This window comes from Danio aesculapii, chromosome 25 (assembly GCF_903798145.1).
Source record: "Danio aesculapii chromosome 25, fDanAes4.1, whole genome shotgun sequence".
In the NCBI taxonomy this organism is placed as follows: domain Eukaryota; kingdom Metazoa; phylum Chordata; class Actinopteri; order Cypriniformes; family Danionidae; genus Danio; species Danio aesculapii.
The window spans coordinates 166,589-188,631 of NC_079459.1; the positions used below are offsets into that span (position 1 = coordinate 166,589).

Consider the following 22,043-nt stretch of genomic DNA (forward strand, 5'->3'; position numbering starts at 1 on the left):
AGATCTGCTCAGTCTCCACTGGAGAATAATCACACGCTCACACTACTGGAGAAAATGACTCTCATCTCCTCTCATTTCACTTTGCTTCAAACTAGAACATTTCAGCGATCCTGATTGTGCTCCAGAAACAAATGACATTGACACAGAGTCCAAATGGAGTTGAATATTGAGACACTCAATAGATTTGCTCCTCTAGAAAAGTCTCTGCTTTCCCCTGAGATCAGAGGAGAATCTTGCTTTGGAGCGTCCTGATAAAGTCCTGTCGTCTGTCACATTTAGAAATGAGCCTCAGATTAGAGTTTGGACTTGGCTGAAGATGAAAAATGTCTTTTAATATGAATCAAATCTTGCTTCTGAACACAAATACATGGACTCAAAGGGGAAATCCAGTGTTTGTACAGCATCAATGCCTTGCTAACTACTGAATAACTGCTGATCAATAGTTAGTAAGGCAGTAGTTGGGTTTAGGTATTGATTAGGGATGTGGAATAAGATCATCCTCTATAACTACTAATGATCAGTTCATAACAGTTCATATCTGAATCATAGGCAGGTGATGAGCCGGTTATTAATATCCTGAATTGTGTCTTAATTAAAGTGTTGGCAGAATATTCATTACCAGTGTAACAAACCAGGCTAACACTTTATTTTGATGCTCCATTTGAGTATTAGTAGACTGTCTGCTTAATATCTGCTGATACTGATGCTGAACAGACATTTAACTGACTAGAAGAATCTTTACAAGCACATGTGAGTTACACTAACCCAAACCCTGACAGTCTACTGATAATCTGCTGAGGGTTAGTTGGCATGTAGACGCAGCGTAGCTTAAATTAAACCAAATGAAGTGTGAGCCAAAGCTGAAGCAGTAATTAAACTCGTCATTATTCACTCCTGAACTCATGATGTAGTTAAAGTTAGTTCATGATTAGTGCATGCTTAAACTCATCAGTAGTTCATAATTAATTCATCTTTAATTGACATATTAGTCCATCATTATTCATCTGCTGTTACTGTACAGTGTTACCAGGAGAACTGATTATAGCAACATTTACTAAATCAACTACAGTCTGTGTGTGTGTGTGTGTGTGTGTGTGTGTGTGTGTGTGTGTGTGTGTGTGTGTGTGTGTGTGTGTGTTCCTCAGTGTCTCTCAGCTGAATCAGTGCAGTCACTGTGAACAGCAGGTTTTTGTACGGCGCTTTATCACTGTGTGAACACATCACCACTGTGGTAACTCTGACAGTAATAATCTCCAGCATCTTCAGTCTGGACTCCACTGATGCTCAGAGTAAAATCACTGCCAGATCCACCGCCACTGAATCTAGATGGAGTGTTTGAGTAACGGCTGTTTATATATTTAATCAGGAGTTTAGGAGCTTCTCCAGGTCTCTGCTGATACCAGGCTAAGTAGTTGCCGTATATTCCCACATCTATTTGACACTCTATTGTAGCTGTTTCTCCCTGTTGGACAGTTTTAGCTTCAGGTTGAGTCAAAGTGACTCCTGATGATCCTGAAGAAGAGAAAAGAAAAGAAATGAGCGTCTAAAATGAATCCCTTTCTAGACTTCTAGCAGAACAGCAGCATCATGTGTCTCTCACCATCAATAAAGACAGCGATGGTCCAGACGCAGATGCAGATGTTGATCATAGCTGTAGTTGAGTCTGGTGTGATGATGATGATGATGATGATGAAGATTGTGTGTGTTCTGCTCTCAGTCATCAAGTGTTAAACTCACAGAAACACTCTCAGACACTCACAATGCAAAACTCACTCTCTCTAGTCAAATCATTCAGCTCAAACTGGAGCTCGATCTGACATGAACACTTCACCTGAGAATAAGAAGCATGTAAAGACACACACAGAGGCTGAAATCAAAATCTGAAGCTTACATATTAAACCTTTAAACGCAAAAGACTCATTGAAAGATCACCGTTTGGCCTCAAAATACTCATTAAAGTTCATCTGAAAGCTTCATCGAATGCTTTTCGTAATTTTAAACAGAATCACATTCATTAAAATGGTTTATTATTTGATATATTTTGATAAGTACAGCTCAGAATATGGATTTAACTTGAACATAAATGAGTGTTACTCAATGACGAGGAAGAGTTTCACCCATATTTTAATTATTATTCGAAACATTGGACTTAATGTTTTCCTTTAATAACAGAAATCACTTTTGTTTGCTGATTTGATCAGTCAGTGGGGTGTCACGTCTTTTTGACACACTTTTTTATTGATCACCAATCAGTGTGTGGTCATTTAATCCTATTTCTCTATAGAGGTAATGGAGGTGAACTTGTGTGTGATTAAACCCAGTGAATGAATGTGTGTGTGTGTGTGTGTGTGTGTGTGTGTGTGTGTGTGTGTGTTCCTCAGTGTCTCTCAGCTGAATCAGTGCAGTCACTGTGAACAGCAGGTTTTTGTACGGCGCTTTATCACTGTGTGAACACATAACTATCATGGTAACTCTGACAGTAATAATCTCCAGCATCTTCAGTCTGGACTCCACTGATGCTCAGAGTAAAATCAGTTCTGGATCCACTGCCACTGAATCTAGATGGAGTGTTTGACTGTCTCCGGTTTGCATATATCAGGAGTTTAGGAGCTTCTCCAGGTTTCTGCTGATACCAGGCCATACAGGCATATGAACCAGGACAGTTATCGCTCACTACTGTGTTTGTTTTGCAGGTCATCGTCACTGATTCACCGATTTGAGCCACTTTTCCAGCAGGACTCTGAGTTACAGTCACCTGTCCACTCAAACCTGTTAGAAATAGAGTTAGAAATGCAGAACTTACTGTACATGTGTCGTATATTTAATTGTGTTATTATTATTATAAAGTATTATTTTCTATACCTTGAACACACATATAGAGAGTCCAGACGCAGATGCAGATGTTGATCATAGCTGTAGTTGAGTCTGGTGTGATGATGATGATGATGATGATGAAGAGTGTGTGTGTTCTGCTCTCAGTCATCAAGTGTTAAACTCACAGAAACACTCTCACACACTCACAATGCAAAACCAGTGGGAGGATTTACAACAGCGTCTGCTGATCACAGTCTACACTGATCAATAAACCAGCACGACTACACATCAAACAATTATTACAAACAGTTTATTTGCATATATATATATGTGTGTGTGTATATATGCATATGTGTGCATGCGTGTGTGTAATAATATACTATGAAAAAATGTTTAAATAAATTTTAAACAAAAAATAAGAAGCCATTTATTGACATTATGATCAATAATTACACCTGAAGACATTTGTTTTCTGATTTAAGAAAAGACCTTGTACTTAAAAGGTTGCACATATTATAATTAATAAAATAATATATATATAATAAAATACTTTTGTGAAAATGACCTATTTTTTTTAAAGGATTATTTATTATTTTGAGCTCACTACACTTGAAATCTTCAGTTTATGCTTTTCATGAAACCTAAGTTAAATTAACTCATATTTTTAAGTTATGGGACCAAAATGCTAAATCTTAAGTTTAAGTTAACTTTACTTAATTGTTTAAGTAAAGACAGCATTAGGGTATTCAGTGATCAGAACAGTCCACTATTCCTCTGAGAAACACTCATGTGTGTACGGTTTAGCTCAGGCCTTTGTGTTGTTCTTGAAGGCAAATGGAATAAAGCAGCTTGTCATCAGAATCAGCATCTTGAGTCCCCTGAAGGCCTGATTCTAACAGTGTGCTTTGACTGAAAGGCCCAATGGTTGCTCTTGTTGGAGTGCGGTGCAGTGAAGCTGTTGGGTTTGAACATGCTCTCTGGAGACAGAGCTGCTCTATTCTGAGAGGATCACCATCACTCCACCCTGACCATGCAAATGGCCTTTCAGTCTCACTCTCGGACTGATCCAGGATCTGCAGCACTCTCGCTTCTTCATTTAGCATGTGCTCTTGCTGATTAGTGAAGTGTGAAGGTGCAGATATTTGCCTGATGAGCTCCAGTGACTGCAGATGTTCAGCAGCTTCATCTCCAGTAAACCAGCACTGCCACTGACTCTCAGTACAGCTAATACACACACACACACACACACACACACACACACACACACTCACTGTCGGCCTGATTATGGCACACCAGAGAACACAAGAAGATCTGAATCAAAAGTATTAAGAAACAAAAATCAGCAATAAAGACACTGTAGTGCAACAATGAAGGAAGAAATATGTTAGAGCTTTATTTTAATGTGTGTGTGTGTGTGTGTGTGTGTGTGTGTGTGTGTGTGTGTGTGTGTGTGTGTGTGTGTGTGTGTGTGTGTGTGTGTGTGTGTGTGTTCAGCAGTGTGCTCTGGCTCCCTCTGCTGTATGTGTGTGTGTGTGTGTGTGTTCAGCAGTGTGCTCCCTCTGCTGGTGGTCTCCTGAACAGTCTCCTGATCCCCCAGAGCTGCAGCACTCCTGCACTGATGATCATCAGACTCTGAGCCGCAGACCAGCTGCTGATGTAGCTGTTGTTGGACTGCAGCAGGTAGAAGTCCGCGCCGCGCCGCATCCGCTCATAGTTATAGTGCCGCCACATGTGGAAGACGAACCTCTGCAGGCGCCCGCTGCTCTCCTGCACACACACACACACACACACACACACTCATTCATTTAATTCGGCTTAGTCCCCTTTATTAATCTGAGGACACCACAGCGGAATGAACCGCCAACTATTACAGCATATGTTTTACGCAGCGGATGCCCTTCCAGCTGCATCCCAGTAATGGAAAACACCCATACACACTCATACACACTCTCATACACTATGCCCATGTGTTTGGACTGTGGGGGAAACCGGAGCACCCGGAGGAAACCCACACCAACACGGGGAGAACATGCAAACTCCACACAGAAACACACACTCAATGCAGAAACGACAGAAAGTCACACAGTTTGGGTACAGGTGTGTTTTTACCTCAATGAAGGACAGTGTGCTGTTGATCTGCTTCAGATCCTCCTCTTTCCTCTTCTTCTCGTCCTCCTTTCGCTTCTCCTGTCCATCGTAATACACACCGAAGTCCAGGAAGACCTGCATGCTCCCGAAGCGATTGTGGAAATTACTGAAGCACATCTGATAAAAGCCTGCAAACAGAAACACCAGCACGGCTCAAACACATTATAAAAATAAGGTGTCACGGTGGCGCAGTGGGTAGCACAATCGCATCACAGCAAGAAGGTCACTGGTTCGAGTCCCGGCTGGGTCAGTGTGTGTTTCTGTGTGGAGTTTGCATGTTCTCCCCGTGTTGGTGTGGGTTTCCTGTGGGTGCTCCGGTTTCCCCCACAGTCCAAACAGAAGTGTATGAGTGTGAATGAGTGTGTATGGGTGTTTCCCAGTACTGGGTTGCAGCTGGAAGGGCATCCGCTGTGTGAAACATATACTGGAATAGTTGGTGGTTCATTCCACTGTGGAGACCCCTGATTAATAACAGGACTAAGCTGAAGGAGAATGAATGTAAACATGATCCAGTTGCCCTCATTAGTCTCAGTATGCCCCGCTGGTTCTGATTGTTGGACTTCTAACCGTTCATCTTCATCTGTCGTGTGTCTCCTCTCACCTGTCTCCTTGACGCTGAAGGAGATCTGACCGCTGGCATCGTCCACTTTCCCCACTATCAGTCCACTGGGAGCATTGACCATGACGGAGAGGTGTCTGTCCAGAGCCACACCGGTGACCAGCTGCACCTGCACACACACACACACACACATATATTCATAGTCACAATCACAACACACAGTCATAGATACACACACACACACACACACACACACACTCACCATGTAGTTGAGGTAGAAGTGTTCTCCATAGTGAGCGAAGTGCCAGAAGCACTGCAGGTCAGCGGCGCGCAGTATGATGGAGAAATCATACTGATCAGACCCCCAGAACAGCTCCTGATCCGACAACTGCGGAGCTGCAGACACACACACGCACACAAACACCACACAACACACAGAAAACACACTCTTACACATCTCCGATCCGCAGTGTGAGCTTCTGTCTGCCCGTCTGGACACTCAGCAGAGGATCTACAGCCCTGGGAGAACCACAGCTGCTCCTCAAGGACAACACACACACACAGACAAATACACACAGCTGACTCACACACACTCACCACACACACACACATACTTTTACACATACATTTACTTACACACACACAGCTTACACACACATTTACAGAGAACAGACAGATGTAGTACTGTATACAGTAGTGTGTGTGTGTGCGTGTGTGTGTGTGTGTGTGTGTGTGTGTGTGTGTGTGTGTGTGTGTGTGTATAGTGATATTATGTCAAACTGAAATGTAAACTAGGCAAAATGTCAAGTGTAAACTAGTTCTTAAAGAAAGAAGTGTGTGTGTTAATGGTGTTGTTGTTCTATAATTATTTAAATTAACATTATATAAATGTACAGTATTATTAGTATATATTAGTGTGATAATCAATAACTTATAATCAATAATCATCAATTCAGGATTCAGCATGTTTTGCTGTTGAGTGTGTGTGGAGGACGAAAGCTGCATAACAATAAATAAATAAATAAAAACTCAAATATATAAATAAACGAGTAAATAAATCCATAAATTCCTCCATAAATAAAATGTTAAATATTTCATAGTGCGGGCCGGTATATAATTAAATAAATTACAGGACTATTCCCCTGACATCCGTGTAATTTATTTCATTATATATCTGTCTGCTCTATTAATTATTCTTCATAGATAATATATATATCTACTTATGCAGGAATTTGTAGACTTATATATACATTTATTTATTTATTTGGATATTTATTTATTTATTCATGCAAAAATTTGTGGACTTATATATACATTTATTTATTTAATTATTTATTTATTTATTTTTATTATTATTATTATTTTTACATATTTATTTATTCGCATATTTATGCAGGAATTTTTGGACTTGCATATACATTTATTTATTTATTTATTTATTTATTTATTTATTTATTTATTTATTTGTTTATTTGTTTATTTATTTATTTATTTATTTGCATATTTATTTATTCATTAATGCAGAAATTTGTGGACTTGTATATACATTTTTTTATTTATTTATTTGCATATTTATTTATTTATGCAGAAATTTGTGGACTTGTAAATACATTTATTTATTTATATTTTTTTTTACTTATTTATTTATTTGCATATTTATTTATTTGCATATATATGTAGGAATTTTTGGACTTGCATATACATTTATTTATTTATTTGCATATTTATTTATTTACTAATGCAGAAATTTGTGGACTTGTAAGTACATTTATTATTTATTTGCATATTTATTTATTTATTTATTATTTATTTATTTGCATATTTATTTATTTATTTATTCATGCAGAAATTTGTGGAGATGTAAATACATTTATTTATTTATTTATTTATTTATTTGCATATTTATTTATTTATTTATTCATGCAGAAATTTGTGGACTTGTAAATACATTTATTTATTTAATCATTTATTTATTTGCATGTTTATTTATTGAATGTTTTATTTATGCAGGAATTTGTCTATTTATTTACTCATTTATTTGTAATGGTGAATATGGAAAAACTCTAATAATGAGCAATATTTCCTTGCTTCAGTATCATTGCGTGACTTATCATGGAACTTATTTTCTATTTTTTCTATTTTCCTTTTTCGTGTTCATTTTAGACAAGGTCAGCAATTCTGTGTCTGACATTATTGATATTATTAGTGTTTATTAATTATTATTTTACTGTGTACTCTTGTGGGACATGTGCACTTGAGGAATCAGAGCTAGAAAATTACACGTGTCTTTTTTAACCAATAAGAGAGAAGTTCATAATGTTAACCCCGCCTTCTAAATCCGTCACTCTTTGCTCCTCCTTTCAAAGCAGGAGAGTAAGGATTGGTGGGCGTGGTAAAACCAGAGGGGCGTTTCTCTCGCATCGGAGATGCGGAAGCGGCTTTGGTGATTGGTGTGGGTCAAAGTCTGCAGAGATGGAGCTGAAGGAGCGGGTCACCGCGGCTCTCAGGAGTTTCTCCGGTAAAGTGGAGCTTTCCCGGTTACCGATACCAGTGACTCTGCCGAAGGCGTCAGTGCTGATCCCCCTGCTGCTGCAGGACGGAGAGCTGCGGCTCCTGCTCACCGTGCGCTCTATACACGTGAGGAAAACTCATGTTTACACTTTAATAAACTGTAAATCTCTATAAACATTACTCTACACGCAGTCAGAACATCAGAAAACTTCATATATCTGACCAGCAGCTCATTAATGTGCTGAATATTGAATATTATTGGTCTTTTCGGGATAAATTGGGGGTAAAGTTGATGTCATATTCGCTCATGTGGACTTTCTCCTTAATAATTTAATCTCACAATAGTATTCTTTGCTAATTTCTAAAACAGTGAAGACAAATTAGCAGCCAATTACTTTTAAATCATCCTAAAGCATTGTTCACAGCCAAATAAATGGAGCTAGAGCTGTTTTTTCATCATATTCACATGCCATTCCAGACCCCAAATAGCGTGATTAGCAATATAGAGAGCATCTCACAAGGTCTCACTGCTCTAAAATGAACTACTTCAGTTATTATTAAAGAGAAGGTCTGAAAGTGTGAATATAAGACTAACTCTGCTGTAATCCATGACATTACTGCACTCATTCATTATTCATGTTGTTAAAATGAGTATTATTAATTTCTCTGAATTTTTACTTCATCCTCTAACGGTGTTTTACGCTGTTTTCCCCAGTATTAATGTCATTCAGAGCATTGTTCTCCATAAAATGCCAATCTGTAGTGTTCATTTGTTCAAACTCAGGGGTTTTCCACCAAATATTGATGTCTTAATTCTTCTGAAGTAAACTATTGGTGTTGTGTTGACTAAGAATGAATACACACATGAGCATGACGGCACCTCTGTGTTATTTTATACTCTAATAACATGATTATTATAAATGCAGAGCTCTAAATCATACATCCAGAGAATGATCAGGTGGTCTGTACATTTCTGCTATAGCTGTAAATATATTTTACTTTATAATTATGCTTGTGAACAGTCCAGTTCTACTTATTTCTAACAGAACATGATGAATATTACTCTGGAAATCTTTAAATGCACATTAATATATGCTAGTCTTTGTCAATCATAGACTTTCAGATGCTGAAGTGTTTGATGCTGCAGGGATTTCAGGTCAAATGTGTTTAAAACTCAAATATATCTGATAAAGGGTCATTAAACACATTATTCTGAGGACGATATCAAACATTTCCTAATTAACCTTTATATTTTGAGGCTAATAAATGATTAGCAAAGTTGTGTTCACTTTACAAATATTAATGCCTCATCAATTTTACACGTATTTCTTTTGAGGAAAGCAAAATAGAGCGAGTGTGTGTGTGTGTGTGTGTGTGTGTGTGTGTGTGTGTGTGTGTGTGTGTGTGTGTGTGTGTTACTGTTACTGAAGTTTGGTGAACGGTTAGAGAGTTGATCTGAGATACTGTTTGTTATTTGTTAACTGTGTGTGTGTGTGCGTGCGTGCGTGCGTGCGTGCGTGCGTTATCTGAAGTGTGATGAACAGTTAGAGAACTGATTTAAGATATGTTTTGATACTTGTTTAACTGTCTGTGTGTGTGTGTGTGTGTTTGTGTGTGTGTGTGTGTGTGTGTGTGTGTGTGTGTGTGTGTGTGTGTCCTCAGCTCAGTCATCACGCTGGTGAAGTGTGTTTTCCAGGGGGAAAGTGTGAGTCTTCAGACAGAGATGATGTTCACACAGCGCTGCGAGAGGCAGAAGAGGAGATCGGTCTTCCAGCGGACGCAGCGCAGGTCATCGCTACACTCTTCCCCGTCATCAACAAGGTGTGTGTTTATACGGTGTTATATGGTGATTCTTTAATAAAAACCAAGCTAAACTGAAGATTAAAATAAACGTGTGTGTGTCTGTGTGTGTGTGTGTGAGGCGGGTCTGCTGATCACACCAGTGGTGGCCTTCATCCAGAGCTCCTTCAGGCCCAGCATCAACACACAGGAGGTCAGTGAGGTGTTCACGCTCCCGCTGGACTTCTTCACGCGAGCGGATCATCATTCGGGATACCCCGTGCCCAGTGTGTTCGGTCCCACACACAGCTTCATGTACACGGATCCTGCTAGCGGTGGCGTGCATCAGATCTGGGGTCTGACCGCGGCTCTGGCCATCACGGTGGCGGCGATCGCTCTGGAGAAAACGCCGGAGTTCCAGACGGGCTTCGATCTGGAGGATCCAGTGTCTACATTCAGGAGCGCACTGCAGCGCAGGCTGAGCAAGTTATGAGCATTTACTGTCGAACAAGCTCAAAGACCACATTTAAACACGGTTGTGTGGCAGCAGTGTGTGAATATACACATTAATTAACTCTATTATTAGAATCAGACTTGATGAAGAAGCACTTTGATTGACATTCTCCCTCATCAGAGCCCCGCCCACTAGTCTCCATCTCATTAGCATAAACAGCAGCCCTGAGTGAGAAGCAGCCGTCTGTCCATTAGCCATTAGAGTGTTTGAGCTGCTGAAGATAATGTCAGCATAGACTAAGAGGATTATAGATGTGGAGTTTTAGATCAACAGAGACAGGAGCGACATGAAGCACACACACACACCTGACCAGCACTCACAACACACACACACTGACGTCTGTAGCTCCGCCCTCTTCTGAATCTCATTTGCATTTAAAGCGACAGTCACCAAAACGCAACAATTAGGATCAAACCCTGAAATGGGCAGTTTCAGAGAGCTGGAGAACATTATCTGTGTGCTATTCTCAGCTCGCACACACACACACACACACACACACACACACACACACACACACGCACAGTTTTGGTCATATTTGACATGATTTGCACTGAGCATCTCTTTAGTATTTTGTGATTGGAGTCACTATTTCAGGAGAATTTCATACTTTAATACAGTATAATTGTATTTCTATAGTGTTTAAAGGCACAGTGTGTAATTATCTCCACTAGAGGGAGCGTATTCACAACAAACACACAGCTGTGATCTGAATGAAACACTATTGGCTGTTTTGAAAAGGGGAGGAGCTCATTTATGCCACGCCCCATCTTTGTGTAATTTCGATATGTTATAAGCAGATGCAAAAATACCAGTTTTGCTAATGTTGGCACATTGTACTTTTCTGTTTTATTAATGCCCATTTCCCTCTCAAATAAACCTGGAAAATACAAATAAAATGACACAATTTAAAAGAAAGAAGACAAATGTCCTTCCTGATTTAAGATATTGTTCAATAAAAACTTTGTACGTTTATATACGTTTAGAGACAGGTGTTGTGTCTGAGAGTGTGTTAGTCAGGTGTGTGTCCTTCTCAAGTGTCTCCTGTGTGTAGCACTAGCGTCCTCCACATCTCCCTTAAAGCCTTCTGTTGTGATTTCTGACTGTTGTAGCTGTGTAATAACTCTAATCATGCAGCGGAGTGATATGGAGCTGCTCTAAACCTGCCGGAACTACTTTAGCTGTGCCTTTATCTGACACCAATCCAGCATTCAGCATGAGTTTAATAGCATGTACATAATACTAAAATCACAACACGCATTGTTGCAATGACAAAATAGCTTCTGTTTAAATGTTTTATTTCAACTTTAGCTCGTTTTACGTCTTAATAATCAGCTTTTGATCAGTGTGCAGGAGTCATTCCTCTGCCAGTCCACCAGAGGTCCTCATATCATCACACTTCAGGACATCATGAGCACAGTGTGCGTTTCCAAACCAGAAAAACAAACGCCTTTATTATAAATACTGCTGCATGTACAGCTCTGGTTCATTAGCAACAGCTGAAGCTCAAATCAACAAACATTCAAGTAAGAATCATAAGGCAAACGACTGATTACATGAACACAATATCAGAAAATAAATAGGCCTCATCATGTCTGTACGTGTTCTTATAGAATAGATTTCTGTATTAATAATGTTTCCATCAGGCACTTCATTTCAGCTGATTTGACCGATTGTTCCTTTAGTGCAGGGGTCACCGATCTCGGTCCTGGAGGTCCGGTGTCCTGCAGGGTGTAGCTCTAACTTGCCTCAACACACCTGCCTGGATGTTTCAAGTGTACCAAGACTTTGATTAGCCTGTTCAGGTGTGTTTGATTAGGGTTGGAGGATCTGCAGGACACCGGACCTCCAGGAACAGGTTTGCTGACCCCTGCTTTAGTGTGATTGTTGATATATTTATTTATTTTGTCCATTCGAGTGATTTAGCTTGAGGAAATCACACTTTTGAAAGCTAATGCTAAACTCTAAGCAGTTTTCCAGTATTTATTATAGTGCGTCACTTCATGATTGATGTGTGTTGATGATGACTGACATCAGATTAATGATAAAGAGCTCTGTCCGTCTGAGATTTGGTCATCTAACACAGTGCAGTTCTCTCTTTATAAAGGGTTCAGACTCCTGTAAGGTCACTGTATGTTTCTAGATTGATCACGTCATTTAAAACAGATACACAAACTCTGGCCCATAGTGAAGGGGATCTTTCCCAAAAACATTTAATGATGAGGTTTAAAGACTGCTGATGGTTTCTGCACTCATTTGTGTCTGTTTGCATCATAATGAGCACTTCTGATGCACCGAAATATTGACTATAATGTCAGATTTGCTTTTATTTCTACATATGTAGTGAAACTGTACAGCTGTCTTATTATTTCATGAACTGAGCATTTGAAATGTACAGTTTTACTATGAAATATTAAGGAGAAGTGCTTGTGTTCGGCACATAACGTATTTAATAGAGCATGTCAGAAGAGAAAACACAAGCATTTGAGGACTTCTTTAAAAATTAAACATTGTACTGTCATTTATTATGCAAATGGAGAACTGTCCTGCACATTAGACTATACTCAGAACTCAGCATTTGGTCATCTGAATGATTCAAAATTAAATGTTTTTCTCTGTTTAACTTTAGCTACTGATCGAGTCTCTGGAGATGCATGTGTTCTTTCTGGACTGGATGCTCATGAAGATTAGTTTGCGTTCTCCTAAACTGATAGAATTGAAGTGAATAGCACGAGTTCTGCTTGCTGTGAAGCCTACGGGAGCCCGTTTCTGGCACTGAATAATGAAAAAGAGGTAATTGTGACTTTATATCAGAATTGTGAGATATAAACTCAAAATTGCAGGTTATAAATTCAAAATAGACACAAAATTATAATTTCCAAGAAGCAAAAGGCACAATTGTGAGAAATAACAGCTCTAAATATTACTATTGCAGTTTGTTCCAACTTATTTAATATGAGTAATGACTTATTAATATGACTAATGACTTTTATACCCATAATTGAGATGTCAACTCAAAACTGTGAGTTATAAAGTCAGCATTGTGTGATATAAATGTGAGATTCTGAGAATAGACTTCACATTTGAATGCAATACAATCTTTTCTATTATTATTATACGCTAATAAATCAATCTGCTGGCACGTCTTTAACAATCTAAGAGGAAACTGCACTTTATAACCTGCAATTCCTATTTTTGTCTCCCAATTGTGACTTTTTCTCTTGGAAATTACAATTCTGTCTCTATTCTGACTTTATAACTCACAATTTTGACTTTTAAAACTCAGAATTCAGACTTTTTCTTTCTCAGAATTGAGTGATACAAACTCAAAATTATGAGTTTTTTTATCATCAGAATTGAGGTGTAAACTCAAAATGTTGAGTTATAAAGTCAGAATTATTCTGAGAATAACTTCACAATGGAATAAAACACAATCTTTTCTATTATTTTACGCTTATAAATTCAGTCCGCATCTTTAACACTCCAGTCAATCTCAGTAAAAGGAAACTACACTTTATATATCACAATGTTGAGTTTATGTCTCACAATTGAGACTTGTTTGTCTTGGAAATTCCAGTTCTGTTGAACAGTGCTGAGTTCTTAAGGTTTGTTTGGGACAACTTAGTTGTTTTATGTTCAATCCTCTTAAATTTGTAAAAATGATTAGGTTTAGGTAATTAATTAGCTTACAACACTAGAAAAGATTGTATTTTTATTCATTTGCAAAGTTTATTCTCAGAATTTCACGTTTATATGACACAATTCTGACTTTATCATTCGCAATATAGAGTTGACATCTCAATTCTGATTAAAAGTCATACTTTAGAGTTTGTATTAAGAATTTCTGAGATTAAAAATTCACAATAACCTTATTTAATAATTAGGTGCCATCAATGAAGTTTATTTATAATCTAATGTGGAGAGGATCACCTGCTGAAGATTGCTTGTGGCCGGTCCCGCATTACTCAATTCACGATCCACCAATCAGATGACTCCTAAGCCTCTATAAATACCCTCAGGTCCATATGACAGCCATCTTCATTTTGAAGAATCCCCCCTTCCACCCCTACTCCTCCTCCTTCACTAGATGGGCGACACGGTGGCCCAGTGGTTAGCATTGTTGCCTCACAGTAAGAACGTCACTGGTTCTAGTCCTTACCAACCCAGCTGACGTTTCTGTGTGGAGTTTACACGTTCTCCCCGTGCTCACGTGGGTTTTCCCCCGGGTTCCCCGGTTTCCTCCCACTGTCTAAAAGCATGTGACTTAAGCTAATTGACTAATCCAAATCAGCACCATAGACATGCTCCTAGTCAGTAGTGATGTTTAAAGAGCAATCACTATCTGTTCATTAGCTAATACAGCAGGGGAGTTCTCCAGATCTACCTGAGCTCAAACTCCCCTCTCGCCCTTGCAAACAGGAGGGAGCCCCGGGCTCGAGGATCTTATGAGTTCAGGGCTCTCTCCTGGGACAGCACGCCAAACACGCGTCATAATCAATCATCAGCTGAGTGTGAACTCTTCAAATGGGCTTCCATAAATTCTGGAGCAGCAGATAACAGGATTCTGCTAAGTCTGAAAGCCTTCATCAAACTATTGTTTTCACAATTTGTGCTGAAAAAAGCAGTCAAAACTGGACAATGGACGTCAATAATGGGATTAAAAAATCTAGACGAATTCCAGACCAAATGTGGACTATTTACCCCGTCCTCCCCTTGACTACGGGCCTGAAACAGCATCATCACATTTCCACTAATAACTAGACACTGTTTTTCACAAGTAAAAAGCTCTGGTGTTCAGTATTTCCGCTGTTCTGATGGTGAGTTCCTCTCACTCAAACATGGCGGAGGTCAGGCCGCTCCTCCTGAAGGTCTCCGCCACGTGCCGCGAGTGCTGGATCTTGGCTGAAAGCGCCTCAAAAACGTCGTTCTGGTCCAGAGCCGTGGCCGTCCGGTAGATGAAGATTCCCAGAGACTCCAGACCGCGCATGCCCAGATTCACACCACAGCCTGACACACAGAAACACGCAGCATGTGAGACTGGTGGGCCGGGGACAGAACCAGCTCATCTGCATTTAAAGCTACAGCCTACAAAAGCAGCTACACTTCGCTTTGAGCTGAAAGTGGGCATATTCTGCATCATATAATACATTATCTGATGGATATTTTGAGCTGAATCTTTACAGACACATTGTAAATGGGTAAAATAGGATCCCTTTAATATGAAAGCACTGTATATCTGCTGACCGGTGTCGAAGTTGAGCACTCGCGCCGCTTCCCCCTCCACTGTGACGGCGATGCGGTCTCCCTCGATGAAGGCGGCGTTCACCCGGCGGTACGACAGCAGGATCTCGAACAGCTTCCGGCTGCACTGCATGTTGTGCAGCGTCAGCTCGCTCAGACGCGGCTCCAGGTCCGTCTTATAGGCGTTGAAGGACTGGTGGAAGATGTTCTTCATGATCTGAGCAAACAGAACTTTCAGTAGTAAAGCCATTTTAAGCTCAATATTATTAGCCCCCTTCAGCAATATTAGTGTTGGATTGTCTCCAGAATAAACCACTGTTATACAATGACTTGCCTAATTACCCTAACTTTACCCTAATTACCCTAGTGAAGCCTTTAAATGTCACTGTAAGCTGAATACTAGTGTCTTGAAGAATATCTAGTCTAATATTATCTGCTGTCATCATGATGAAGAGAAAAGACATCAGTGATTAGAGATGGACTAGATTGATTCTCACTGAGGCGTTGGCCGTGTGCCGCAGGAACTGCATCATCTTGCTGTCAGCATCAGGCCCGCAGACAAGCGCCATGTAGCGGTTCCGGAAAGTGCCGTAGATCTTCAGGTGGAATCCGGGTTTAGCGGCAGCAGCCTGAGACGAGCATCGAGACTCCTTCAGTGTGTCAATACCGTACGCAGACAGGTCGAAGAACACACTGTGGGCACGAATCTCTGGTGTAGGAACCTGGAGAACACACACACACACACACACACACACACACACACACACACACACACACACACACACACAACACTGTTAACAAGATACACACACTGAACAGAAAAACTGCTAAAGAAAATAAAGTTTATATATACAACCTCACCGGCCACTTTATTAGGTACACCTGTCCAACTGCTCGTTAACGCAAATTTTTAATCAGCCAATCACATGACAACAACTCAATACATTTAGGAATGTAGAGATGGTCAAGACGATCCTCTCAGACTGGTTTCTTGAACATGACAATGAGTTCACTGTACTCAAATGGCCTCCGCAGTCACCAGAGCTCAATCCAATAGAGCACCTTTGGGATATGGTGGAACGGGAGATTGGCATCATGGATGTGCAGCCGACAAATCTGCAGCAACTGTGTGATGCTATCATGTCAATATGGAGCAAAATCTCTGAGGAATATTTCCTGTAGTTTGTTGAATCTCTGACACCAAGGATTAAAGCAGTTCTGAAGGCAAAAGGGGGTCCGACCCGGTACTAGTGAGGTGTACCTAATAAAGTGGCCGGTGAATGTGTATGTTTATATAAATAATTTTAATTTTAGCCTTTTAATAATAATAATAAGCTAGAATGTGCAATAGTTTTCATCTTCATCCAACATCTCTGTCATTATTCCTCTATCTAAAGTTATGAGCCATAAAATAGTCTGATATGTGCATGTTTGCAGGTCTTCAACTTCCTCTTTCTCCAGCAGAGAATCAACAGATGCTTCACTTATCAGTGCAAAAACTGTCAAAGCTGGAGATAAAACAAATAAGTCTGATTTATTTTCTAACATATCCAGAGGATCATAAATAACCAATCTGGACAGACAAAAACACAGTGGACAGGGACTTGTAATCAAGATTTTAAAGACATTTTCTCTCTGAGTGCTCAGACTCCTGTCACTGTTGATCTAAAACTCCACATCTAGAATCCTCTTAGTCTACGCTGACATTATCTTCAGCAGCTCAAACACTCTAATGGCTAATGGACAGACGGCTGCTTCTCACTCAGGGCTGCTGTTTATGCTAATGAGATGGAGATTAGTGGGCGGGGCTTTCCCCCTCTGATGACAGGGAGAATGTCAATCAAAGTGCTTCTTCATCAACTGTGATTAATAAAATAGACTTAACTCATGTTTACCATTAGAGGCTGGAGATATTCACACACTGCTGACACACAGCTGGGGTCTGCATAATAGCTGCTCTTTATGTGTGCATCATTAAGACTGTAAAAGATAAAGTATACTGTAGAGTTGAGCTGCAGCTGCTGGAATAATGAATGACTGAGTCTCGAACCCTGATCTGACCTCAGTTATCTGCTGTAGATCTGGACATCTGTGCAAACATACGAGAGCGAACGGTCAATATCCATCATTATTCATCTGCTCAGATGCGTTTATAACAGCAGGAGCTGACGACCTCATGAGGACAAACATGCATATTCATAATCTAGAACACACACACACACACACACACACACACCAGAGCTGCTGAGGGATGAAAACACACACAGAGTGATAATATCTAATGTCGGATGTTCAAGGGGAATATATTTATATATATTATCTTTAAAATAATTTGTCACCTGTCTCTGGTCCAGTCTCTCGATGGTAGCGTTGGCTCCGTAAGCACGACACGACTCTACAATATAATCAGAGCTGATGCCCAGAACCGAGCAGGAGTCTCCGCACGAACCGTCCGCCACCACGATCACCCGCGGACGATCGGCTCTCGACATCTTCCTCAGATAATCCTCACTGAACTGAACAACACAGAGAAGAACACTGAGTCACGAACACGAGTCAAATGAGTCACAAACACGAGTCATATAAGTCACTTTTTAAACTGAGTCACCAACATGAGTCATGTGAGTCACAGACATGAGTCATATGAGTCTCGAACATGAGTCATATGAGTCACTTCTTTGAGTCACTTCTTTGAGTTACGAACATGAGTCATTTGAGTCATAAACACGAGTCAAAATACTCACAAACATGAGTCATATGAGTCACTAACATGAGTCATATGAGTCATATGAGTCACAAACACAAGTCATTTCTTCAACTGAATCACAAACTAAATGATAAGAGTCACTTCATTAATTGAGCCATGAAATGAGCTAATAAACACGAGTCGCTTCTTTAAATGAGTCACAAATAAAAGCCTGACTCTTATGAATAATTTTTGATTCATGTTTGCAAGTCAGTGACAGAAGTGAATCATTAGAGTAGTTTCTAGCTCCGCTCGGTGCTTCAGTTAACGTAAGAGAACATATGGCTTCTGTTTAATATATATTCAGTATATTTACAGAGTGTTTCTGCTAGTGGGATGAACCACACACTTCTCCTCAAGCACACACACACTTGTTAAACACTCTGAAAGCATCAGTTGTTGATGGAGGAGTGTGTGTAGGCGCGGGTTTATCCCTGATGGTGTGTGCTTTGGACAGATCTTCACCCAGAGCAGCTCTAAATGAACTCAACTCCAGGCTGATCTGCTTTATGAGACGTCTCCATCTGTCAGAGACTGCAGGAGTAGAGTTCAAGAGCAGAGAAGACTGTTTACACAAACTACAGCACTGGCCTTACTCTGCAACACACACACACACACACACACACACACCGCACTGCATCTGACTAAATAAACTGCACAACATCCAATCAGAAACATTTTAAAGTACTGTTGCTGTCATGAGAAGTAGATAACAGAGAGCCTGAAGGGATATTTGACCCAGAAATGACGGAGTGTGTGTGAGTGTGTGTGTGTGTGAGAGAGAGAGAGACCTCAGGCTGAATAAATACCAAAGGATATTGATTTCCTCCAAAATAAATCCCTTTAGTTCAGGGTGACAGATTGCTGGCCTTCAGAGAAACACAGTCAAGATAAGACGAGCGGCCTGAAGTGAAAACAAACACTTTCAGTGACACACACACACACACACAGGAGAAGAGCAGTTTGACAGCGCAGACTTTCAGAAAACATGAACAGAAGAAGAAGAAGAGCAGCTTCAACATCATCACCTGCTCAATATGAAACACCAGTGTGTGTGTGTGTGTGTGTGTGTGTGTGTGTGTGTGTGTGTGTGTGTGTGTGTGTGCGTGTGTGTGTGTGTGTGTTATGACCCAGCCGCTCTGAGTTTTCTTTCATTCATTTTCCTTCAGCTTAGTCTCTTTACTTATCAGGAGTCACCACAGTTGAATGAACCGCCAACTATTCCAGCATATGTTTTACACCGCGGATGACCTTCTAGCTGCAACCCAGTACTGGGAAACACCCATACACACTCATTCACTAATTACTTCATCAGTTCCCCTATAGCGCATGTGTTTGGACTGTGGGGGAAACCGGAGCACCCGGAGGAAACATCAACTAAATTGGCCGCAGTGTATGAGTGTGTGTGTGAATGAGTGTGCATGGGTGTTTCCCACTACTGGGTTGCAGCTGGAAGGGCATCCGCTGTGTAAAACATATGCTGGAATAGTTGATGGTTCATTCCCCTGATAAATAAAGGGACTGAGCTGAAGGAAAATGAGTGAATGAAAGTGTAAAGTGTATTTATTTTACTCTTTGGCAGATTATTTAGTTTGATTTGTTCTTCATTTTGGTATATTATTTGTGCAAACAGGACAATATTCACACTTGTTTACTTCTTGATTTAAGAGTGTTGAAATATCTGGACTATTAACAAGACTAAAACTCTAAGTATTTGTGCAGAGCCCTGTCTGCACTCTCTACAGGACTGACACACACACACACACACACACACACACACACACACACACACACACACACACACACACCTTCATTCAGTCATTTTGTTTTCAGCTTAGTCCCTTTATTAATCTGGGGTTTCCACAGCGGAATGAACCCCCAATTTATCCAGGATATGTTGCCCTTCCAGCTGCAACCCACTTCTGGGAAACACTCACACACACAATTCACCTGTCCCACATGTCTTTGGACTGTACATGCAAACTCCACACAGAACTCCAACTGACCCAGCCGAGGCTCGAACCAGCAACCTTCTTGCTGTGAGGTGACAGCACTACCTACTGCGCCACCGCGTCGTCATTTTGACTTATTATTTGTGAAAACATGACAGTATTATTGACTTGTCTATTGAATGCTTCTTGATTTAAGAGAGTTTAGATCTCTGGACTAGACGCCAGACAGAAACTCGATGTAAGGTAAGCGACCATAGACAGGTGCGCGGATGATAGCTCGTGTGTACCCTGGTGCCGAGCTGCAGGCGGATGTCCAGCGTCTGCTTCTTCTGCTCCAGGATGCTCAGCAGGTGCTCCTGGAACACACCGATGCGGGTGTAGAAGTGCTCGTTGCTCCAGCAGCCCTCCATGTTGTCGAAGTCCACGCCGAGCTCCAGCAGGAAGCGGACGCTGCGCGGGTCCAGCGCGATCTGCTGCGGGCGGCGGAGCAGCGCGCTCCGGTACCGCGCGTCCAGTAGCGTCAGCTTCAGCACCTTCCCGGAGCGGACAGCGACCAGCGCCGCCGTCAGCCCCACCGGGCCCGAGCCCACCACCAGCACCGGGACCCGCGCGCGCCACCGGCGGATCCGCTCCAGGCTGAGCTTCAGCAGCGCGGACAGCAGCACCGCCAGCAGCGTGCAGAGACCCGCGTCCAGCGCCAGAGCCCGGTACTGCTGCCCGCACACAGCCTCCATCACTCCATCAGCGGCGGCGGACACACGACACACACACACACACACACACACACACACTGCTGCCTGGAGGAGTCGGAGAATACACTGCTGCGTTGCAGGAGGGGTGTGGGAGGAGGAACACGCACACACACTGTGACACACACGTATGTGACACACAAACAGGGACTCACACACACACACACACACTCACTGTGACAAACAATCACACAGGAACTTACACACACTGTGACACACACACACACACTCACTGTGACACACAAACACACACTGTGATACACACACTGAAACACAAACACACAGAGACTCATACACACACACACACACACACACAGTCTCTCTTTAGTGGAAGATTCGGAAGCGTTCACTAGTGTATTGTGGAACTGATGATGGTGGTAGGGGGTGACACGGTAGCTCAGTGGTGTCGCGCCGTGGCCTCACAGCAAGAAGGTCGCTGGTTCAAGTCCCATCTGGGTCAGTTGGAAAATGAATGAATGAATGATGGTGTTGAGTTATGAATATGATCCTACTGACGGCATGATGTTCATTTATTTATTTTTATTATCAGATTTTAAAATACTCATATTTTGGATATCGATATTAATCATCATCTGATATTTTTATAGTTTCCTAATTAAAGTGACTGGAAAAGTTTCTCTCTCAAACACACACACACAGAAAACAGACACACACATTATGTCTTTCTCTCTCTCACACACACATACACACACACACACATACACACATTATCTCTCACACACAATAACGTGACTGTTAGCTGTTGATTATCTATAAGCCTCCAGCCACTCCTGCATTATATGACACTGGTGCTGTTTCAGCTGTGCTCTTTAACCCTCGTGTCCTCTATAATTCTCCCAATCATTCCTTTTCTTCTCAGCTTTAGTCCCTTATTAATCAAGGTACATCACAGCGGAATGAACTGCCAACTATTCCAGTATATGTTTTACACAGCGGATGCCCTTCCAGCTGCAACCCAGTACTGGGAAACACCCATACATGCTCATTCACAAACGTGCACGGCCAATTTAGT

The 22,043-nt window shown here is 41.1% G+C and overlaps 3 protein-coding genes and 2 gene segments (V, D, J or C); 1 reads left to right on the plus strand and 4 right to left on the minus strand.

The window, feature by feature from the left end:
• Window positions 1–1,204: 1,204 nt before the first annotated feature.
• LOC130219712 (probable non-functional immunoglobulin kappa variable 6D-41) lies at window positions 1,205–1,721 on the minus strand. The segment is given in 2 exon segments: window positions 1,205–1,512; window positions 1,601–1,721. Coding segments are annotated over 2 exon segments (429 nt in total).
• A 719-nt stretch (window positions 1,722–2,440) lies between these two features.
• LOC130219723 (immunoglobulin kappa variable 3-15-like) lies at window positions 2,441–3,042 on the minus strand. The segment is given in 2 exon segments: window positions 2,441–2,769; window positions 2,863–3,042. Coding segments are annotated over 2 exon segments (450 nt in total).
• Window positions 3,043–4,182: 1,140 nt separating this feature from the next.
• On the minus strand, window positions 4,183–6,028 carry tmed6 (transmembrane p24 trafficking protein 6). The gene is made up of 4 exons (XM_056452026.1): window positions 5,784–6,028; window positions 5,564–5,690; window positions 4,924–5,090; window positions 4,183–4,581 (listed from the first exon to the last, which is right to left on the minus strand). Exons 1-4 carry the CDS (start codon window positions 5,976–5,978, stop codon window positions 4,357–4,359), a joined length of 714 nt encoding a protein of 237 aa, XP_056308001.1. The 5' UTR covers window positions 5,979–6,028; the 3' UTR covers window positions 4,183–4,356.
• Window positions 6,029–7,954: 1,926 nt separating this feature from the next.
• Window positions 7,955–11,369, plus strand: nudt7 (nudix (nucleoside diphosphate linked moiety X)-type motif 7). Its single transcript, XM_056452278.1, has 3 exons — window positions 7,955–8,158; window positions 9,695–9,853; window positions 9,954–11,369. Exons 1-3 carry the CDS (start codon window positions 7,994–7,996, stop codon window positions 10,302–10,304), a joined length of 675 nt encoding a protein of 224 aa, XP_056308253.1. The 5' UTR covers window positions 7,955–7,993; the 3' UTR covers window positions 10,305–11,369.
• A 3,152-nt stretch (window positions 11,370–14,521) lies between these two features.
• si:dkey-234i14.6 (uncharacterized) lies at window positions 14,522–21,067 on the minus strand. The gene is made up of 5 exons (XM_056451975.1): window positions 20,549–21,067; window positions 17,903–18,079; window positions 16,061–16,285; window positions 15,567–15,780; window positions 14,522–15,329 (listed from the first exon to the last, which is right to left on the minus strand). The coding sequence occupies exons 1-5, from the start codon at window positions 20,993–20,995 to the stop codon at window positions 15,151–15,153; spliced, it is 1,242 nt and encodes a 413-aa protein (XP_056307950.1). The 5' UTR covers window positions 20,996–21,067; the 3' UTR covers window positions 14,522–15,150.
• Window positions 21,068–22,043: the final 976 nt, after the last annotated feature.

Excerpts from the sequence above, each read along its gene's own strand:
- tmed6 (XM_056452026.1), bottom strand. The coding sequence starts at position 5,978 with ATGTGTAAGAGTGTGTTTTCTGTGTGTTGTGTGGTGTTTGTGTGCGTG. Across the intron at positions 5,691-5,783 it reads ACTTCTACCTCAACTACATG|GTGCAGCTGGTCACCGGTGT; the intron begins GTGAGTGTGTGT and ends GTGTGTGTGCAG. Across the intron at positions 4,582-4,923 it reads GCACACTGTCCTTCATTGAG|GAGAGCAGCGGGCGCCTGCA; the intron begins GTAAAAACACAC and ends GTGTGTGTGCAG.
- si:dkey-234i14.6 (XM_056451975.1), bottom strand. The coding sequence starts at position 20,995 with ATGGAGGCTGTGTGCGGGCAGCAGTACCGGGCTCTGGCGCTGGACGCG. Across the intron at positions 15,781-16,060 it reads GGCACACGGCCAACGCCTCA|ATCATGAAGAACATCTTCCA; the intron begins GTGAGAATCAAT and ends CTGTTTGCTCAG. Across the intron at positions 15,330-15,566 it reads AGTGCTCAACTTCGACACCG|GCTGTGGTGTGAATCTGGGC; the intron begins GTCAGCAGATAT and ends TCTGTGTGTCAG.
- nudt7 (XM_056452278.1), top strand. The coding sequence starts at position 7,994 with ATGGAGCTGAAGGAGCGGGTCACCGCGGCTCTCAGGAGTTTCTCCGGT. Across the intron at positions 8,159-9,694 it reads TCACCGTGCGCTCTATACAC|CTCAGTCATCACGCTGGTGA; the intron begins GTGAGGAAAACT and ends GTGTGTCCTCAG. Across the intron at positions 9,854-9,953 it reads TCTTCCCCGTCATCAACAAG|GCGGGTCTGCTGATCACACC; the intron begins GTGTGTGTTTAT and ends TGTGTGTGTGAG.